Genomic DNA, 18,096 nt, shown 5'->3' on the forward strand with positions numbered 1-18,096 from the left:
ATTTTAAATGAAATTTAAATGAAAGTTAAATTATACCTTGATATTAGTAGGAATACAGAAAAGTTTTGTTTTCTTAAAAATCAGAAGAGAAGGCAGGCATTTGGTGCAGTAGTTAATATGCTACTTGGGATACCTGCATCCCATGCCAGAGTGCCTGGTTCAAGTCGCCTTCAGCTTCCAAGCAAGCTTCCTAATAATGTACATGCTGGAAAGTATCAGACTATGGCTGAAGTACTTGCATCCATGCCCCCCATGTGGGAGATCCAGATGGAGTTCCTGGCTTTTGGGTTTGACCTGGCCCAGCCCTCGTAGTTGGGGACAGTTGAGTGAACTAGCAGATAGAAGGATCTATTGCTCTTTCTCTTTCTCTGTCTGCCTTTCAAATAAAGTGAAAATAAATAAAATTTTTAAAAATCAAAGCAAACTCTGAACCAGGCTTTAGAAGCCTAACTCTAAATTCTGGTGTGTTGCAGTGGGCATTGTGGCTCAGCAAGTTAAGCTGCCTCTTAGGATGTCCACGTCCCATATTGAAGTGCTGATTCCCAGCACTTCCATTTCCAGGCTTCCTGCTAATGCATTCTGGAAGGCAGTGAGTGATGGTTCATGTGCTTTGACCCCCGCCACCCATGTGAGACACCTGGTTGTAGATCTAGGCCCCTGGCTTTGTCCTGGCCCAGCCCTGGCTCTTGCTGGTATTTGGGGAGTGAAGCAGCAGATAGAAGATATTCTCTCTCTCTCTGCCTCTCTCCTTCTCCTTCTCCCCTTTCTCTTCTCTGTCCCCTTCCCCTCACCTTCCCCTTCTCTGTCCCCATCCTCCTCCTCTTGTCCTCTCCCTCCCCATCCCCCTCTCCCTCTGTGTGAATGTGTGTGTGTCTCACTCTGCCTTCAAGTAAATGAAAATAAATAAACATTTTTAAAAATCCCAGGTATTTCAAAAGATACTTGATCAAATGCATAAAAAAAGTTTTGTAAGGTTTTTACCTACAGAGTGATAATGACTTGAAAGTCAGTAAAATAGTACATATTATAATCTTTTTTTTTTTTTTTTGACAGGCAGAGTGGACAGTGAGAGAGAGAGACAGAGAGAAAGGTCTTCCTTTTGCCGTTGGTTCACCCTCCAATGGCCGCCGCGGTAGCGCGCTGCGGCCGGCGCACCGCGCTGTTCCGATGGCAGGAGCCAGGTGCTTCTCCTGGTCTCCCATGGGGTGCAGAGCCCAAACACTTGGGCTATCCTCCACTGCACTCCCTGGCCACAGCAGAGAGCTGGCCTGGAAGAGGGGCAACCGGGACAGGATCGGTGCCCCGACCGGGACTAGAACCCGGTGTGCCGGCGCCGCAAGGCGGAGGATTAGCCTGTTGAGCCACGGCGCCGGCCCATATTATAATCTTGAATATTGTCATGGGTTATACAGATGAAAGTCATTTCTACTCTGGATTTGAATGTGAAAATAGTATGCTGCAGTATTGTATAGGTAATGAAACCACCCAATTGGCTTAATCCCTTGTCTGCAATCAGTGTTTCACTTCAGTATTCCAAGTGTATGCATATTCCTCTACATCTTGGGAATGCCTTCCTACAGGTCAGCAGCCATTCATTCCTACATAAATTCCTTCTCATTTTCAGCAGAGGTCTTCACTCTGTAGCACATGTTCATTTTTCCTTCTTTCATTTTTCCCTCAGAGGAAACAGAAAAGTTGCCAGCCATCCTCTCTATGTAGCATTCATATTTATTGACCTCTTCATCCAACATTTTAAAAAGTTACAGCATTCTTCTGTCCTATCACATTCATTATACATTAATTTTGTGATGAGATCATAGAGGACCTGTGGGTTTGTTTTTTGTTTACATTATCTTGAGCCTCCATGGCCTAGAGGGGCAAAATAGGAGAGTATATCATCCTGTTTGGATTGCGGACGTTTGGCCTCCCTAATTTGTGTCCCGCGTGCTGTAAGAGGGTGAGGAAAGCTCCTGGCATCATTGTGTTGACTCCAAACCAAGCAGCTGACTCCGGACTCCTTGTCCAGCACAGGTTGCCTCTTCTGTGCTTCATAGCCTCCATAGTAGAGCTTCAGGTAGAATAGGCAGACGAATTTTTCAAGTAGTGTGAATATTCTGCTTCCTCGCAGGTAATAGAACTCTACTGAAAGGTAAAATCCAGGGCTAAGATCTTTCTGTTGCTGGTCTCCCTATAGAAGAGTACCTGGGCACAGTTTGTGAACTCAAGAGTACTTATATTAGTTAGCATACCACTGTGCACAGGCAGGCAGGCATACTCACGCTCAGGAAGACGGACGGTTCAGTCATCCTGGCAGTGGTCCATCTGAATTGTGAAAAAACGTATTCTGGTTTTCAGACCCATATTTTGGTGCCAAAACATTCATGTAAAAGCCCAGAAACTTGAAAGACTGTTTTAGTTACCTTAAGTGAATTATTGCCAAGAGAAGGATTTTGCTTAAATCATTAGGATATAACTTAAGTTTTAAATCTAGTTTCTATCTAAACATTGAAGAAAAACTGGGCTTATCTAAAATTTAAGTACATTTATGTGATTTTAATTTTGTAATAATACTGTAGTTTCTTGAAATTTAGTAACTTGGCCAGTTTCTAACAACAGATAACTGCTAAGGATTCTCACAACTGATAACTTCTAAGGACTTCTTAAAACCTCTGCTTTTAAGAGGCCAGCATTGTGGCATAGTGCGCTTGCAGTGCCAGCATTCCATATGGGCGTTAGTTCAAGTCCCAGCTGTTTCACTTCCGATCCAGCTCTGCTGTGGCCAGGGAGGGCAGTGGAGGATAGCCCAAGTCTTTGGACCCCTGCACCCACGTGGGAGACCCCGCGGAAGCTCCAGCCTCCTGGCTTTGGATTGGCCCAGCTCTAGCCATTGTGGCTATTTGGGAAGTGAACCAGCAGGTGGAAGACGTCTCTGTCTGTCTCCCTCTATAACGCTGCCTTTCAAATAAATAACTCTTCTTAAAAAAATAAAATACTGGTTCTCTTTGTTTCCTCTCTTGGCACCACCAGATTCAACTCAATGTGACAATTCTTCAGTGTCTGGTAAGAGTCAGCAGTAATGTTTGTCATACTCGATAAGCTGCTGCTGATGGAGTTACTGCAGGGTTCACATGCTAGCCACTGCACTGCTAACACATTGAACCTTTGCCTGGTCCAAAAAAAGGTTCCTACACAGGATACAGGGTCATATGATGAAATGAACTTTTGAAATACAATTCCTTCCTCTAGGGAACACGTTGTATTTCATGAATTTATGAAACATGCTTATGTCTTTAGCCTTGAATTACAAAGCACTTCCTACCCAAATAAATATTCGGAATACCCTACAAATTGTAATTTCAAAAATTTCGATATTGGAAAATAATGTGTCCTTTTTTTTAATTTTAGCATGAATATTACATTATGAACACTAAAGTTCTATTTTACTTTTTAGCACCTTAATTATTCATCATCTAGGCTGTGTTTTTACCATGCACTAATGTGTTTAAAGGAAAAGCAAAGTAATATCTTATAAATGCTTTGAAGTCATTAAAGCAAAATCCCGTATAACATAAAGTATTAGCATCATCTTCATCTTCCCTTAAAGATAATAGTGTAATCTTTTATTCAGGACCATTTGGAAGCCACTGGCAGAGTGAGTACTGGAACGGAGAGTTCCAGGGCTGCCTTTGCTTAGTGATACCAGTTTTACGTCAGGTGGCTATCTCTTTGGAGAATAGAAATAGAATTAAGTTGACCTTGGCATCTTGTAGAAATGATTGGTTAAATGTAGAAGTGCTTTTGCCAGTCATGGAATACTTAAACAGGAAAGGAAATCTCTGTTTCTGTCCTAACTTATATTTAGGCAGAGGAGCTCGATATTTGTAGTTTTGAATAGATTTTACTAAAGGAAATCACTATTGGACATACTGAAATTTTTATTAGCAAAGAAGATTAAGGATAATTATCATGAGGCTCAAGTAGTGTGTACGACACCTGGATTGAGTTCATGACTCCCAGCTTTCATCTGGCCCAGGCCTGGCCGTTGTGGGTATTTGGGGAGTAAACCAGTGGATAGAGGCTCCCAGTTTCTCTCTCTCTCTCTTTCTCTCTCTCTCTCTCTCTATCTCTACCTCCACGTCTTTCTCTCTCAATTAAAGATTATTTATCAGGAAACCTTAAAATTCTCCAGCTTTTCAAGCATGGAATGCATTTTTGAAAGAAGTAGAACGATTACTTAAGAGTACACATAGATTCACAACTTCGCTTTGGTACATTGGTTACTTTGGAAACATTTATCACAGAAGTAGTGGCTTGACACAGTGCTACCTAGTGAGAGTTTTACCAACTCCTAGAGAAAACTCCAACAGACTTCACTAAATATACTGTAAGCTAGAGAAGCCATATTGGGGGTGGGGAGTAGGAAGGCCCTTGTATTGCCTGCATGGAACTTAGCATTTTCTACGAGCCAGGGAGCCCACAGTGAATCTGCTTGGTTAGATTAGAGTGTCAGAACCATCAAATGTAGATGATCTAAGGACACTCAGACATGGACCAGCCGCAGCGGCCATTGGAGGGTGAACCAACGGCAAAAAGGAAGACCTTTCTCTCTGTCTCTCTCTCACTATCCACTCTGCCTGTCAAAAAAAAAAAAAAAAAAAAGATTAAAAAAAAAACAAGTTCATCTGTGCAGTCGAGGTACTTGCCTTTACAAATCTAAGTCATATGGAGCCGGCACTGTAGTGTAGTACATTAAACCTCCTCCTGAGGCGCTGGCATCCATATGGGTGCTGGTTTTTGTCCTGGCTGCTCCTCTTCCAATCCAGCTCTCTGCTAACGGCCTGAGAAAGCAATAGAAGATGGCCCGAGTACTTGGGCCCCTGCATTCCCATGGAAGATTGAGAAGCAGCTCCTGGATCCTGGCTTCGGATCAGCCCAGCTCCAACCATTGTAGCTGTTTGGGGAGTGAACCAGCAGATGGAAGATTTTCTCTCTCTCTCTCTCCCTCTCTCTCTCTCTCTCTCTTTCTCTCTTTCCTCTGCTGCTGCCTCTCTGTAACTCTGCCTTTCAAATAAATAAATAAATCTTTAAAAATATAAATATATAAGCTGGAGCAGGTATTGCCTGTATCCTACATTGGAATGCCTGGGTTTGATTCCTGACTCTAGCTTCTTGCCAGTGCAGATCCTGGAAAGCAGCATAGCAGTGCTGGTGCAAGTAATTTGGTTCCTGCCAGCCTCCTGGGAGACCTTGATTGTGTTTCTGGTTCCAACCCCTACCATTGCAGGCATCTGAGGACTGAATCAATGAATGGGGTCTCTTTCTCTCCCTCCACCCCAAATAAATTATAAAAAAAATTTTTTTAAATAGGGAACCAGTATAGTGTAGTGAGTTAAGCTGCCACTTAGAATCCTAACATCACACACATTGGAGCTACTCCACATCCAGTCCAGCTTCCTGCTAATGCACCTGGGAAGGCAGCGGAAGATGGCCTAACTTCTTGAGCCTCTGCTGCTAAATGTGGGAAACTCAGATGGGAGTTCTTGGCTCCTGGCTTCAGCGTGACCTAGCCTTGGCTTTTGTGGCCATTTAGGGAGTTAACCAGTGGATGGAAGACCTCTTTCTTCTCTCCCTCCCTCCCTGTCACTTTGCTTTTCAAATAAATAAGTCTTCTTTTTTTAAAAAAATGAAAGTAGGGCCAGCATTTTGGCACATTGGGCTAAGCCACTGCCTGTAACACTGGCATCCTATAGGAACACCAGTTCTAATATTGGGTAGTACAATTCTAATCCTGCTCCCTGCTAATGTGCCTGGGGAAGTAGCAGTGGATGACCCAAGTACTTGGGTCCCTGGCACCCATGTGGGAGACCCTCATGGAGTTCTTGACTCCTGGCTTTGGCCTTGCCCTGCTCTGACTGTTGTGGCCATGTGGGGAGTAACCCAGGGAATGTTAGGTCTCTCCCTGGCACCCCCATCTCTGTAACTTTGTCTTTCAAATGAAATAAATAAATCTTTTTTAAAAATTAAAGAAATAAAAGCTGGAGCATTGCTTATTAACATAAACCTAAGGAATATTATAGGAGAAGCAGTCTTAAGAATTTATCAAGTAAAATGTTTTTCAATATTAAGTAAACACATTTTGTAATTTATTTCAAATCCAAGTTGATAATTAACTCATTGCAGTATCTAAAATGATAATTTGAGGTTTTTTTTTATTTCTAGGTTTCAATTACAACAAGGACAGCTGCTGATAATTTTAGCACCCAGTATGTTTTAGATAGCAGTGGCCACATAATTTCTCAAAAACCTTCACATCTTGGTCAAGGTAAAAGAGTAGTTTTGTGCATTCTTTACCTTTTCTGTCTTGATTGTTGAACAAAAATGTTACTTCTTGAGTTCAAATGCATTACCTTGGAATTGGCCTTGATAAAAACTAGTTTACGCATTCAACCTGACTGCAGCCACCAATCTCTTAAATCTTACGAGTTGTCTTCAAGGGGAGCTGTATCCTCAAGAGGAGCTACATGGAGACTGGACAGCACTGTGGATCACTTACTCGTCTGTAAAATCTATCAGTGTTTATTTTACTCTTGTTGGATGAGGAGTGTCTTCTTTTTATATGAAGGGTAATATTTTATTCAAACAACAGAAAGATCATTGACATAGTAGCGATGATAGTAAACTATACCATCAAAATAGCCTGATTAAAGCATTTAAGATATATTTGCTTATCAAAAACTTCGAACATACATAATTAGATGAAATAGTTCATTGTTCAGTTTCAATACTTATCAGCTCATTGCGGAATTCCTCTCATCTAATACCTTCACCCATTTCTTCCTTCCCTGTGTTATTTTGAAGCAAATAAATACATTAATTACTGTTATTTTACTGTTTAACATGTAGTTTTAGTATATTTTAAGTGATACCTTTTACTTTCTTCTGACAACTTTATTTTTTTAAGGGAAAAATTCTTTAGGCTTGGGTTTCACACATCTCCTTATTCTTTCACTAATTTCTAGTAATGGGATGGTTAAAGTTAAGAGAATATTAAAGGTATAATGACCTCTTTAGGGTCATGTTCAGAAGAAATATTAGATCTAAAGTGGACTTGTAATGAGTTTTTTGTTGTTTAGCCTTCTCTAATTTATATTGTAAATTCATGCTTAATTTTGTGATTCCCATTTTAATTTACCAAACTACTGTGTTTTTTTCTGTGGTTTCTTCCTTAAATTATTGGATATTACATTTTTCAAAACATAACTTCTGTTTTCATTGAAGTTTATTTTCTTATATCTTAATACTCATACCAAATTCTCTCACTTTTTCTCTTACTTTATAAATCCTCAGCCTAGGTAATGATTACTTTTGCCCATTAGAAAGTAATATTTTTGTATCCATGTCAGGGAAATAGGGAACTCCTAAGAAAATATATTATTTTTTCTCATGTATTTAATGAAATAGAGCCCAAGTCCAGTAACTTTATGATTTGATATATAATAATAAATGTAGTACATATTTAAATTAACATAAGAGGTTGTAACTCCTTTTCTGTGTATTGGAGTTTAGGTCAGAGGGAAGGCATTTTAAAAAATGTGGTCCCACTCCAGCAATGTTCTGAACCCATGTCTTAGTAGTTCAAATTAGGAAACCATTAGGAGGTATTTGAGTGGCTCTCCAGTAGAGTACTTTGAAGTAATCTAGTCACCTTATAAAACTTAAATGTATTTATTTTTATCTTAGTAGTAACCAGTCTAATCTGGAGGGCCAGTGGCTCCGCATCGCTCATGCTTCTCATGCTTTTCTGTGTTCATCTCCATGGGAACTAGGAAATAACAGTCCTTCAATATGGAATCCACCTGATTTTTGCCCTTTGGCTGGTTGATTTTTCTTTTCCTGCTGATCTCAAACTTCTACCTTTAGTTAGTGAGACCAGGTTTTCGTAATAGGCATTTTGATAGTCACTAAATGAAGTTCCCTTTCTTCAGCATATTCCTTTTACATTTAGAAACAAGATACTTGGAAGGTCAGTAGTTGCACAACTAGTAATTGCCTTTCATAACTCACTTTTTTCATCTAATTACCATTGACTGGTTAGAAAAACAAATCAGTCTAATTTCAGATATCTTTAGGGGGTCATACTCATGCTACGCAAGTCCACAGACACTTTCAAAAGCCTTTTACATTTTTATGCCCTTGGTGCTGATAGTTTTTGAGTGATTGAATCACAGACTCACATTTCACCAGCTGTCATTCAGCTTCCATTTAAATATTTTCTGTGTAAGATAAAACTAGAGTTCAACTATCCTAATTTATACCTGTGCATTGAAGGGTTCTTGTAGGTTATTTTCTGCTGTGGTGTGAACATCTATGCTTAGCAGTTACATTTCATATCCTCCAGTGGGGCACAGCCTATACACAGCATCAGTGTAGGTGAAGGAACAACTTAAACAAAATCTTATTTAGGCATCCTTGCCCTTTTAAAAATCATTTTAAAATACTTAAAAATAGTTTACTGGAAATTCCAGCTCTGGTTCCTTGCGTGTAGGCATTTGGCTGTTTTTGATTTGTATATTATTTAATAGTATGTCATTTTTTAATTGCCTTTATTTGATGTTCATTTCTACTTTAAAACTTTGTTAAAAGCTAGCAAGAAATATAGAGAAAAGTCTCCAGCCTTGAAATTTATTTACTAGGAATGCTGACTAAATTATGTCTTAGTGGTATCTTTTTCTGTCATCACTTCTAGTCTCTTTACCCTATATAAAAAGAATTAAGCTTTTAAATTGGTTTATCCTCCTGGACAAATTGTCTTAATATCTGCTACTTTTTCTGTCATAGGAATTTCTCATATCAAAAATATCATATTTAAAATGTTGTGATCAGGGAATTTTCTTCCCCTATACTGTTATTAGAGTACAGCATCATGTTTTTTGTAAATTTCTGCTATGTTTGATTGTGTATATACTGAAAGATCTTTTCATCATAATTTAAGAATGGAACTTTTACTTCATTTGAAAATTTAAGAAAACTTTCTGATGTACTCAGACACCTACTCTTATATTAGGAGTATAAAGAGCTGCCTTTATAAATGGCATAGCAGGGTCACATAAAAATACAACAGGGAGCATATTATAGAGTGCAGTTTAATTATGGTGTTTGTAGAATGTGCTAAAGTTACAGAACTGAGCAGATCTCTTGTAAAATATGATCGTTTACTGGGCCTCCTCCTTACTGGCCAATATTACTTGGTGCTTTTATTTTCATGGATACACATTTCATTTGGAATCAGAAAAGTAACTTCTGTCAGTAAGTTTTATTCAGACATGTAATTCTCATCTTATTAGTAGTTCCAGATTTACTCTGAGAGGATAGTTTTAGGTGCTAAAATAATAATTTAATATTCAGATTAAGTGTACTGTGGTCTTTGATGTAGAACATTTAAATACACAAATATCTTTTTTACTTTTATGAACACATTTGTGTTTTACTCTGTGGATTTTTGCCTTCCTTCTATCCACAGCCACAATAGGTGACATTGTATTTGTCATCTAGGAACTCATAGACTTGTAGGGAACGCAGACAATTAAAAGGTAATGACATTAAAAATGAAGCTACCAGCTGCATCTAGGGAGCTTAGCAAGTGTTTCACAAAAGATAATTGAGTTTGAAGATGAATAGGTAAGAAGGTGTAGGAGTTAGGAGTATAACCTTTCAGTAAGAGAAGAAAAGCATATAGATTTCAAGAGACCATTGCTCTCTGTGTAGCAATTAAGAAAGAGACCATATTTTTAAAAACTTAAATTTTTCTTTAAACAAGTTGAAAATCTGTGTCACTAGGAGGAACCAGCTGAGGTTTTTTTTATTTCTTTCCTTTTTTTTTTTTTTTTAAGTACTTATTTGTTTGAAAAGTAGAGAGACAGAGATCTTCAACCTTCTGATTCATTCTCCAAATTCTCACAACAGTAAGGGCTTTGGCCATGCCAAAACCAGGAGCCAGAAACTGAATCTAAGCTTCCCACCTGGGTAACAGGGACCCACTTACCTGACCCATCAGTGCTGCTTCCCAGGAAGTACATAAGCAAGAAGCTGGAATCATGAGCAGAGTGAAGACTCCAACCCTTGTCTCTCCATCATGGAGTGCAGGCATCCCAAGCAGGTTAAGCCAAGCACATGCCCCTCATTTGAACTTTTAATAGTCACATGTGGGCTGACATAGCAGGTTGTAATATGGTATCCTCAAACACAGTGCAAGTTTGCCCTTTACACTGAATCTCATCAGAACTTCTGCTGAATAAGCAGTGCTGAAAAAGTTGGGACTGAGTTAAAGAAAGAAAGCTCTTAAAGCCTTGCTAGAAGAGACCTGATTCCATCCTCAAGACATCTGAAACCAGTGGTGAACTGGAACTAAATAAAGGGGCGGCTTAGTTGCAACTCAGATGAACTCCTGAACAGATCGAAGAGATTTGTTCTTCCTGCTTGATAGGAAACAGAGTACTTGGGTGAGGGGCATGAAAGATGTAATTATCTTTTTCAGTATCATTCTTTGGTACACAAAGTCTGGCAAAAATAAAAATTTGGAGAGGAAAGGAAAATGGGACCCATAATTAGGGGAATAAAATAGTGTAAGCAAATTACAGATGACCAAAATATTTGAATTTGAGAATTTCAAAAACAACTGTTGGGGATGGTGTTGTGACGTAGTGCATTAATACAGTGCAGCATCCCATATGAATATGGGTTCAAGATCCAGCTGCTACACTTCTGATCCAGCTCCCTGTTAATGTGCCTGGGAAAGAAGTAGAACATGGCCCAATTTCCTGGGTCCCTACACCCACGTGGGAGACCTGGACTGGAAGAAATTCCAGCTTCCGATGTTAGCCTGGCCCAGCCCCAGATGTTGGCAGCCATTTGAGAAGTGAACCAGCAGGTAGAAGATCTCTCTCTCTCTCTCTTTCTCTGTAACTCTGCCTTCCAAATAAATAAATAAGTCTTTTTAAGAAAACTGTTCTGTTAAAGAATTTAGAAGAAAAGATGGTCAAAATCAGTAAAAAGGTAGAGAGTTTCAGTTTTAAAAAAAAGGAAACAACCAACTAAAAATTTTAGAACTCAAGAAGTTCTTGAGTAGTGGGCATTTGGCATAGTGGCTAAGTTGTCATTTGGAATGCCTGCCTCCCATGTCAGAATGCCTGATTTGAGTCCTGGGAACTTTTGCTTTGGATCCAGCTTCCTACTGATAAGCATCTTGAGAGGCATTATCTGATGGCCTAAGCACCTGGGTCCCTGCCACCCACATGGAAACATGGATGGAGTTCCTGGTTCCTGGCTTCAACCTTGCCTAGTCCTAGTGTTCAGTGTTGCAAGCATTTGGGGAGTGAATCAGTGGATGGAAGATCTCTCATCTCTCTCCCCCTCTCTCCCTCTCTCCTACCTCTCTCCCTCTCTCCCTCTCTCTCCCTCTCTCTCCCTCTCTCTTTACTTCTCCTTCTCCTCCTTCTCCTTCCTCTCTCTCTCTCTCCCTCCCTCCCTCTCTGCTTTCCAAATAAAATGGAAAAAAGTTTTTTCAAAAGTACTGTGTCTGAAGAAATCTTTGGATGGACTTAACATCAGGCCAGACATAGCAGGAAAAACAATTGTGAACTTGAAGTCAGGTCAGTAAAAATTATGTGAACTGAAGCACAGAAAGAAAATAGAATGGAAAAAAAAAAAAGACAAAAAAACCAGAGTGCAGCATCAGAGATCTGTGAGAAAATATTAGACTGTCTGACATACATATGACTAGACTTTCAGGAAGAGAGGAAAGAGAAAGAGTGGGGCACTACAATAAATCTGAAAAGAAAATGTCCGAGAAATTTCCAAATTTTCTGAAAGACATCAAGCCACAGATCTAAGGAACTCAGTGAATCCTCAATAAATACAAGCAAAACTACAGCCGAGCACATTATAATCAAATTGCTGGAAATGAAAGAGAATACTAAAGCTGCTAGAGGAAAAAAATACATTCAAGAATACAGTAATGAAAATGACCACTGATGTCATCAGAAACATAGAAGCCCAAAGAAAATGGAATGACATCAAAGTATTTTCACAGCTTAAAAAACCTGTCAACCTGGAATTCTATATCCAGCAAAAATGTCTTTTTGAAAATAAGGCCAGTGCTGAACCTACCAATTCAGATACTGGTTAAGACTCCATTGTTTCACATTATAGTACCTGAGTTAGAACCCTGGCTCTGGATCCCAGCTAGCATAGACACTGGGAGGCATTGGTGAGGGGGTCAAGTAGCTGAGCCCCTACCATCCACAAGGGAGACCTAGATTGTGCTCCTGGCTCCTAGCTTTGGCCTGGGCTAGCCCAGCTGCTATGGAGATTTGGGGGTAAACCAGTGGATAGGGGAGCTCGCTCTTGTGTTCTCCTTTTCCCTGACTCACTATGTCTCTCTCTCAAATGAATTTTTAAAATGAGGGCAAAATGACGAAAATTTCATGCAAATGAAACAATTTCTTACCATTGGCACACTACAAGAAACACTAAGGAAGGGAAGAATCTGCAGAGAGGAAAGGAAAGCACTTAGAATAGTTAAATATGTGGAAAAAATTAAGACAGAGCTTTTTAAAAATGATTTCACAAAAGCAATGCAATGTGGAGTTGATCATTTGTAAAAGTGAAATGTGTGACACTTCTGTAAAAGTCAGGAGAGTCAATGGAATTATATTGTAATCAAAGTAGACTGATAATTTGTTAAAGGTATTTTTTAAAGATTTTATTTATTTATTTGAAAGTCAGAGAGTTACACAGAGAGGAGAGGCAGAGAGAGAGAGGTCTTCCGTCCGATGGTTCACTCCCCAATTGGCCGCAAAGGCCGGAGCTGCGCTGATCCGAAGCCAGGAGCCAGGAGATTCTTCCGGGTCTCCCACATGGGTACAGGGGCCCAAGGACTTGGGCCATCTTCTACTGCTTTCCCAGGCCATAGCAGAGAGCAGGATTGGAAGTGGAGCAGCCAGGACCTGAACCAGCGTCCATATAGAATGCTGGCACTGCAGGCGGCGGCTTTACCCGCTATGCCACAACGCAGGTCCCCCTTAAATTATGTCTTAACTCTGGCTGGCGCTGTGGCTCAACAGGCTAATCTTTCGCCTAGCGGCGCCAGCACACCGGGTTCTAGTCCCGGTCCGGGCGCCGGATTCTGTCCCAGTTTCCCCTCTTCCAGGCCAGCTCTCTGCTGTGGCCAGGGAGTGCAGTGGAGGATGGCCCAAGTCCTTGGGCCCTGCACCCCATGGGAGACCAGGATAAGCACCTGGCTCCTGCCTTTGGATCAGCGCGGTGCGCCGGCCTCAGTGCACCAGCCACGGTGGCCATTGGAGGGTGAACCAATGGCAAAGGAGGACCTTTCTCTCTGTCTCTCTGTCTTCTCTCTCACTGTCCACTCTGCCTGTCAATAAATAAATAAATACATAAATAAAAAATAAAGAATAAATAGAAGGCACCATTGAAGAATTTAAAAAAAATTATGTCTTAACTCTATAAGGTATTATCTTGAACTACAATTGGAGAGGAAACAAAGGATTTGAGAGAGATTTGAGGGATAGACTAGAGAGGCCTGTATGACTTAGGCAATGTTGTCAGCAAAAAGTAGAGGGGAGTCAGTTAAATCTGAGGTACTGGCCTTTGGAAACTGTTGGATGTCAGGGTTAATGAGAGAGGTAGGTGTAGTATTAGACACTAGGAGGAAGTGAGTCCACGTCTGTGTGTGGTTGATTTGAGATGTCTTGGGGACATCTGGATGGTGGTATTATGTGATCATCTATATATAACTCAAAAGAGTGCTGTAGGTCTCAGATAAATGCCTTAGTTCTAGGGCATACATCTTGTCACATTTTGACATATCTCAAGACAGGTTGCAGCTTTTAATTAAGAATTTTTTTGAGGGGCCGGCTCTGTGACTTAGTGGGTAAAGCCGCTACCTGCAGTGCCAGCATCCCATCTGGGTGCCAGTTCTAGTCCAGCTGCTCCACTTCCCATCCAGCTCTCTGTTATGGCCTGGGAAAGCAGAAGATGGCCCAAGTCCTTGGGCCCCCTGCACCCTCATGGGAGACCCGGAAGAATATAGAAAGTAACTGAAGCCATGGGAATGAGGAAATAGCTAGGGAGAACACAGAGTGAGATGAGAAGGAGTTCTCAAGTGAGTAGGCTGTGCTGTGAATTCTGGTATGAGTGTGTCTTCTGTCTAGCAATGGAGGCAGGACACATACGTGTTCCAATTGCTAAATGCAGGCATTCCTTAGTCTATGTCAACTCTCCCTCCAAAATTTGGCCATGGCCTTTTTACTTTCCTAAAGCAGAGAATGATATCATGAAGTTGTCACTAGTGAGGATGGTGTGGTATTCCAAGGCATTTAATCCTGTGTATGGAAGTGATATGTGCAGGTAGGTCAAGGAAAAACCTATATAAAAATAGCTGGGGCCAGCCGATGTTGTGGCATAGAGTTAACCCACTGCCTGGGATGCCAGTATCCCATATGGATACCAGTTCACATCCTGGCTGCTCCATTTCCAATCCAGTTCCCTGCTAATATGCCTGGGAAAGCAGTGGAAGATGGTCCATGTCATTGGGCCCCTGCACCCACCTGGGAGACTTGCATGAAGCTCCTGGCTCCTGGCTTTGGCCTGGCCCAGCCCTGACCATTGCAACTATATGGGGAGAGAACTAGACGATGAAAAATCTCTGCCTTTTAAGTAAATAATCTTAAAAAAAGAAAAAAAAGGCTCGGAAACAAAACAGAAATTGTTGGAATTGTAATGTGCTGAAGGAACACCAAATGAAGACAAAAAAGCAGAAAAACATCAAGTGTGAGCAAAATAGAAATATAGCTTTTTTCTTTGTTTTTTTTTTTTCCATAACTTTTGTTTTCTCCAATCTTGTTTTTCTTTCAATAAATTTGCTTTCTTAATTTTTTTTATTTTTTATTTAGTAAATATAAATTTCCAAAGTACAGTTTATGGATTACAATGGCTCCCCCCCCCCATAATTTCCCTACCACTTGCACCGCCCCCATCTCCCGCTCCCTCTCCCATTCCATTCACATCAAGATTCATTTTCAATTCTCTTTATATACAGATCGATTTAGTATACATTAAGTAAAGATTTCATCAGTTTGCACCCACACAGAAATACAAAGTATAAAATACTGTTTCAGTACTAGTTATAGCATCACTTCACATTGGACAACACATTAAGAACAGATCCCACATGAGAAGTAAGTACACAGTGACTCCTGTTGTCGACTTAACAATTTGACACTCTTGTTTATGGCCTCAGTAATCTCCCTAGGCTCTAGTCATGAGTTGCCAAGGCTATGGAAGCCTTTAGGGTTTGCTGACTTTGATCTTATTCCGACAGGGTCATAGTCAAAGTGGAAGTTCTCTCCTCCCTTCAGAGAAAGGTACCTCCTTCTTTGATGGCCCTGTTCTTTCCACTGGGATCTCACTCGCAGAGATCTTTCATTTAGGTCTTCTTTTTTTTCTTTTCCATGGTGTCTTGGCTTTCCATGCCTAAAATACTCTCCTTTCCAAAACTGTGAAAGTGCCATGTGTCCTCATAGATAAGAAAACAATCCAAACTAATACTTTATTCTTACTACCTGTTTCTCTTATTGTTTTTCTTTAATGCACCTAATAATTTAGCAGTTTTTGAAATTAAATGTCTACAAGGTGTTGGTCATTGAGGTGTTAGGTACATAATGTAAATATGGAAGACAATCCTTTGCTTTCATTTTTATTATATTCTAAGAGAGGAAGCATGAAAAGTTTCTTCAAAAAGTGATAATTTCTAAAAAGAATTAAAACATTGATTCTCATTTCTTAGTGTATTTGCCCTTTGTCATAAGCAATAGGATGTAAACTGACCAATAACTATTAGTCTTTTTGACTTTGTCACAGTAGGTTTTTCCTGGCAACATAATTCAGAAAAATCTAATTAAAACAGAAATTTTATGAAATAGTATATACCCTTACTATAAATTATTCACTTTATTTTCTGTTCTAGTTTAGTATATCTTTTTGTTCTGTTTCATTTTTTGATGAGATAAAGGTGCTAGATGCTGTGCACTAAATCAGTGGTTCTCAACTGTAGACAGCTTGATCCATGAAAGGGCATAGAGCAATATCTGGAAGCATTTGCTAGTTACAACCTGGGTGGGCACAATAGTAATGTAGTGGGTAAGAAGCCAGAGATGCTGCTTAACATCCTGTAATGCACTGACAGTTCCTCACCAGATTTATCCAATGAAATATTAGTAGTGCAAAGTTTGAGAGACACTAGGTTAAGCTGATTATTTTTTTGGTCACCATAATGCAGTGGCTCTGAATTCCAGCTATACATTCATTAAAATCACGTGGAGAGATTGAGTTAATAAGTTTGAAATTACTTAATGATTGGAAGTTTCTCAATCTATTTTATATAACCATGACAAACATCCAGTCCTTGAGTGTGATTGTGTTATTGTTTTTAAATTAATAGCTATTCACTAACAATAAAGCAGTATAATAGGTTAATTATTCCATTAACCTGATAGGTAAGCACTATAACTTTATTTTAAGATTTTATTTATTTATTTGAGAGGTAGACTTACAGACTGAGAGGGAGAAATATCCCCTTGGTTCACTCCCCAAAGGGAGCTGAGCTGATCCGAAGCCAAGAGCCAGAAGCCTCTTCCAGGTCTCCCACATGGGTACAGAAGCCCAAGTGCTTGGGCCATCTTCTACTGCTTTCCCAAGCCATAGCAGAGAGCTGGATCAGAAGAGGAACAGCCAGGACTAGAACTGGCATTCATATGGGATGCCAGTGCTGCAGGCGGAGGATTAACCTATGCCACAACGCTGGCCCCAGCACTATAATTTTTATAGATTTATTCAACTTTTTAGTTAATTCGTTAAGTTTAAAATAAAAAAACCTAGGATAATCTACTTGATTATCCTATGCTTTGAATGTTTGTTGTTGAGGTTAAGAAAAATTAAGCCAGGTTATTTGATATTATTTCAGGTAAGCCTTTTCAGTAGAGTAATTAAGGTTACCACATATGTTGTGTATATCTTACATCATCTATATATTGTATTTTAATGTTTTTAGAAATGTTTTTAATAGGCAGATAAGGAAACGGGGAAGACAAAACAGAGAAAGAGAGAAAACTCTCACCTGCTATCTCACCCCAAAGCCAGGAACTGAGAACTCAGTCCAGGTCTCTCATATGGGTGACAGGGATCCAACTACTTGTTATCTGCCAGGGTCTGCATTAGTATTGGAATCAGGAGCCAGAGTTGAAATTTGAATCTAGATACTTTGAAATGGAATGGGAGCATCTTAACTAGCATCCTAACAGCTAGGCCAAATGCCCAGCCCTATGTATTATATTTTAAAGCACAGAATAAGCATCATCTCCAGATAGGTTCGAAGGCCAGCAGATTTCTTAAGATACTTCATTCTGGAGAGCCCATGTTTCTTGAATAAAAGAGCCTAGAGGGATCAGAATACCTTGCAAAAGTGAGCCTTCTTTGAGTTAACCAAAGTTGATGGAAAACTGGCCTACAAGGGGTTAGTTATGGATAATTTATGGATTTGAAGATCTGTGATGTTTCTTCGAAATCTAAGTATGCTTTCCTGTTAACTGCCAACAGGTACAACTGTAACTGCCTTAAGATTGTTTAAGAATCTGCCTGTAAGAAAGCAATTTTACTCAACTGCTAAAAAATGTAAAGATGAAATTAAAAAGGTTCAAGATCTCCTCATAAGCTATGGTATCCTTAAGCCTGACTTAAGAATTGTTTTTGTACATAACAAGGTAAGCATTGTTGTAGTTTTACAATTTTTTGGTTATATGATATAATAAAAGGTTGGTGAGTTTTCCCTAAATCAGTTAGATATGTGTTACAGACTGAATATGTGATTGTTCCCCTTCCCTCCCCAGCCCAATTCATTTGTTGAAAACCTAATCACCAATGTGATGCTTTCATTGGGACCTTCGGGAAGTGATTAGATCATGAGGACAGTGCTTCATGAATGGGATTAATGCCCTCATAAAAGAGACCCTTGAGAGCTGGCTT

The 18,096-nt window shown here is 39.8% G+C and overlaps 1 protein-coding gene across 5 annotated transcripts in view; it reads left to right on the plus strand.

The window, feature by feature from the left end:
- The window catches only part of PMS1 (PMS1 homolog 1, mismatch repair system component), a 102,766-nt gene that overhangs the window by 22,222 nt on the left and 62,448 nt on the right, over positions 1 to 18,096 (plus strand). For 3 of the 5 annotated variants that reach the window (XM_062189157.1, XM_062189184.1, XM_062189174.1), the window contains exons 5-6: positions 6,220 to 6,322; positions 17,671 to 17,834. The exons of 1 other annotated variant lie outside the window; for it this stretch is intronic. In XM_062189157.1, the coding sequence (XP_062045141.1) occupies positions 6,220 to 6,322; positions 17,671 to 17,834 (267 nt within the window). The remainder of the gene's footprint in view (positions 1 to 6,219; positions 6,323 to 17,670; positions 17,835 to 18,096) is intronic. One more of the 5 variants, XM_062189194.1, reaches the window with a different exon arrangement.

The sequence above is a fragment of the Lepus europaeus genome, chromosome 1, assembly GCF_033115175.1.
Source record: "Lepus europaeus isolate LE1 chromosome 1, mLepTim1.pri, whole genome shotgun sequence".
Lineage (NCBI taxonomy): Eukaryota > Metazoa > Chordata > Mammalia > Lagomorpha > Leporidae > Lepus > Lepus europaeus.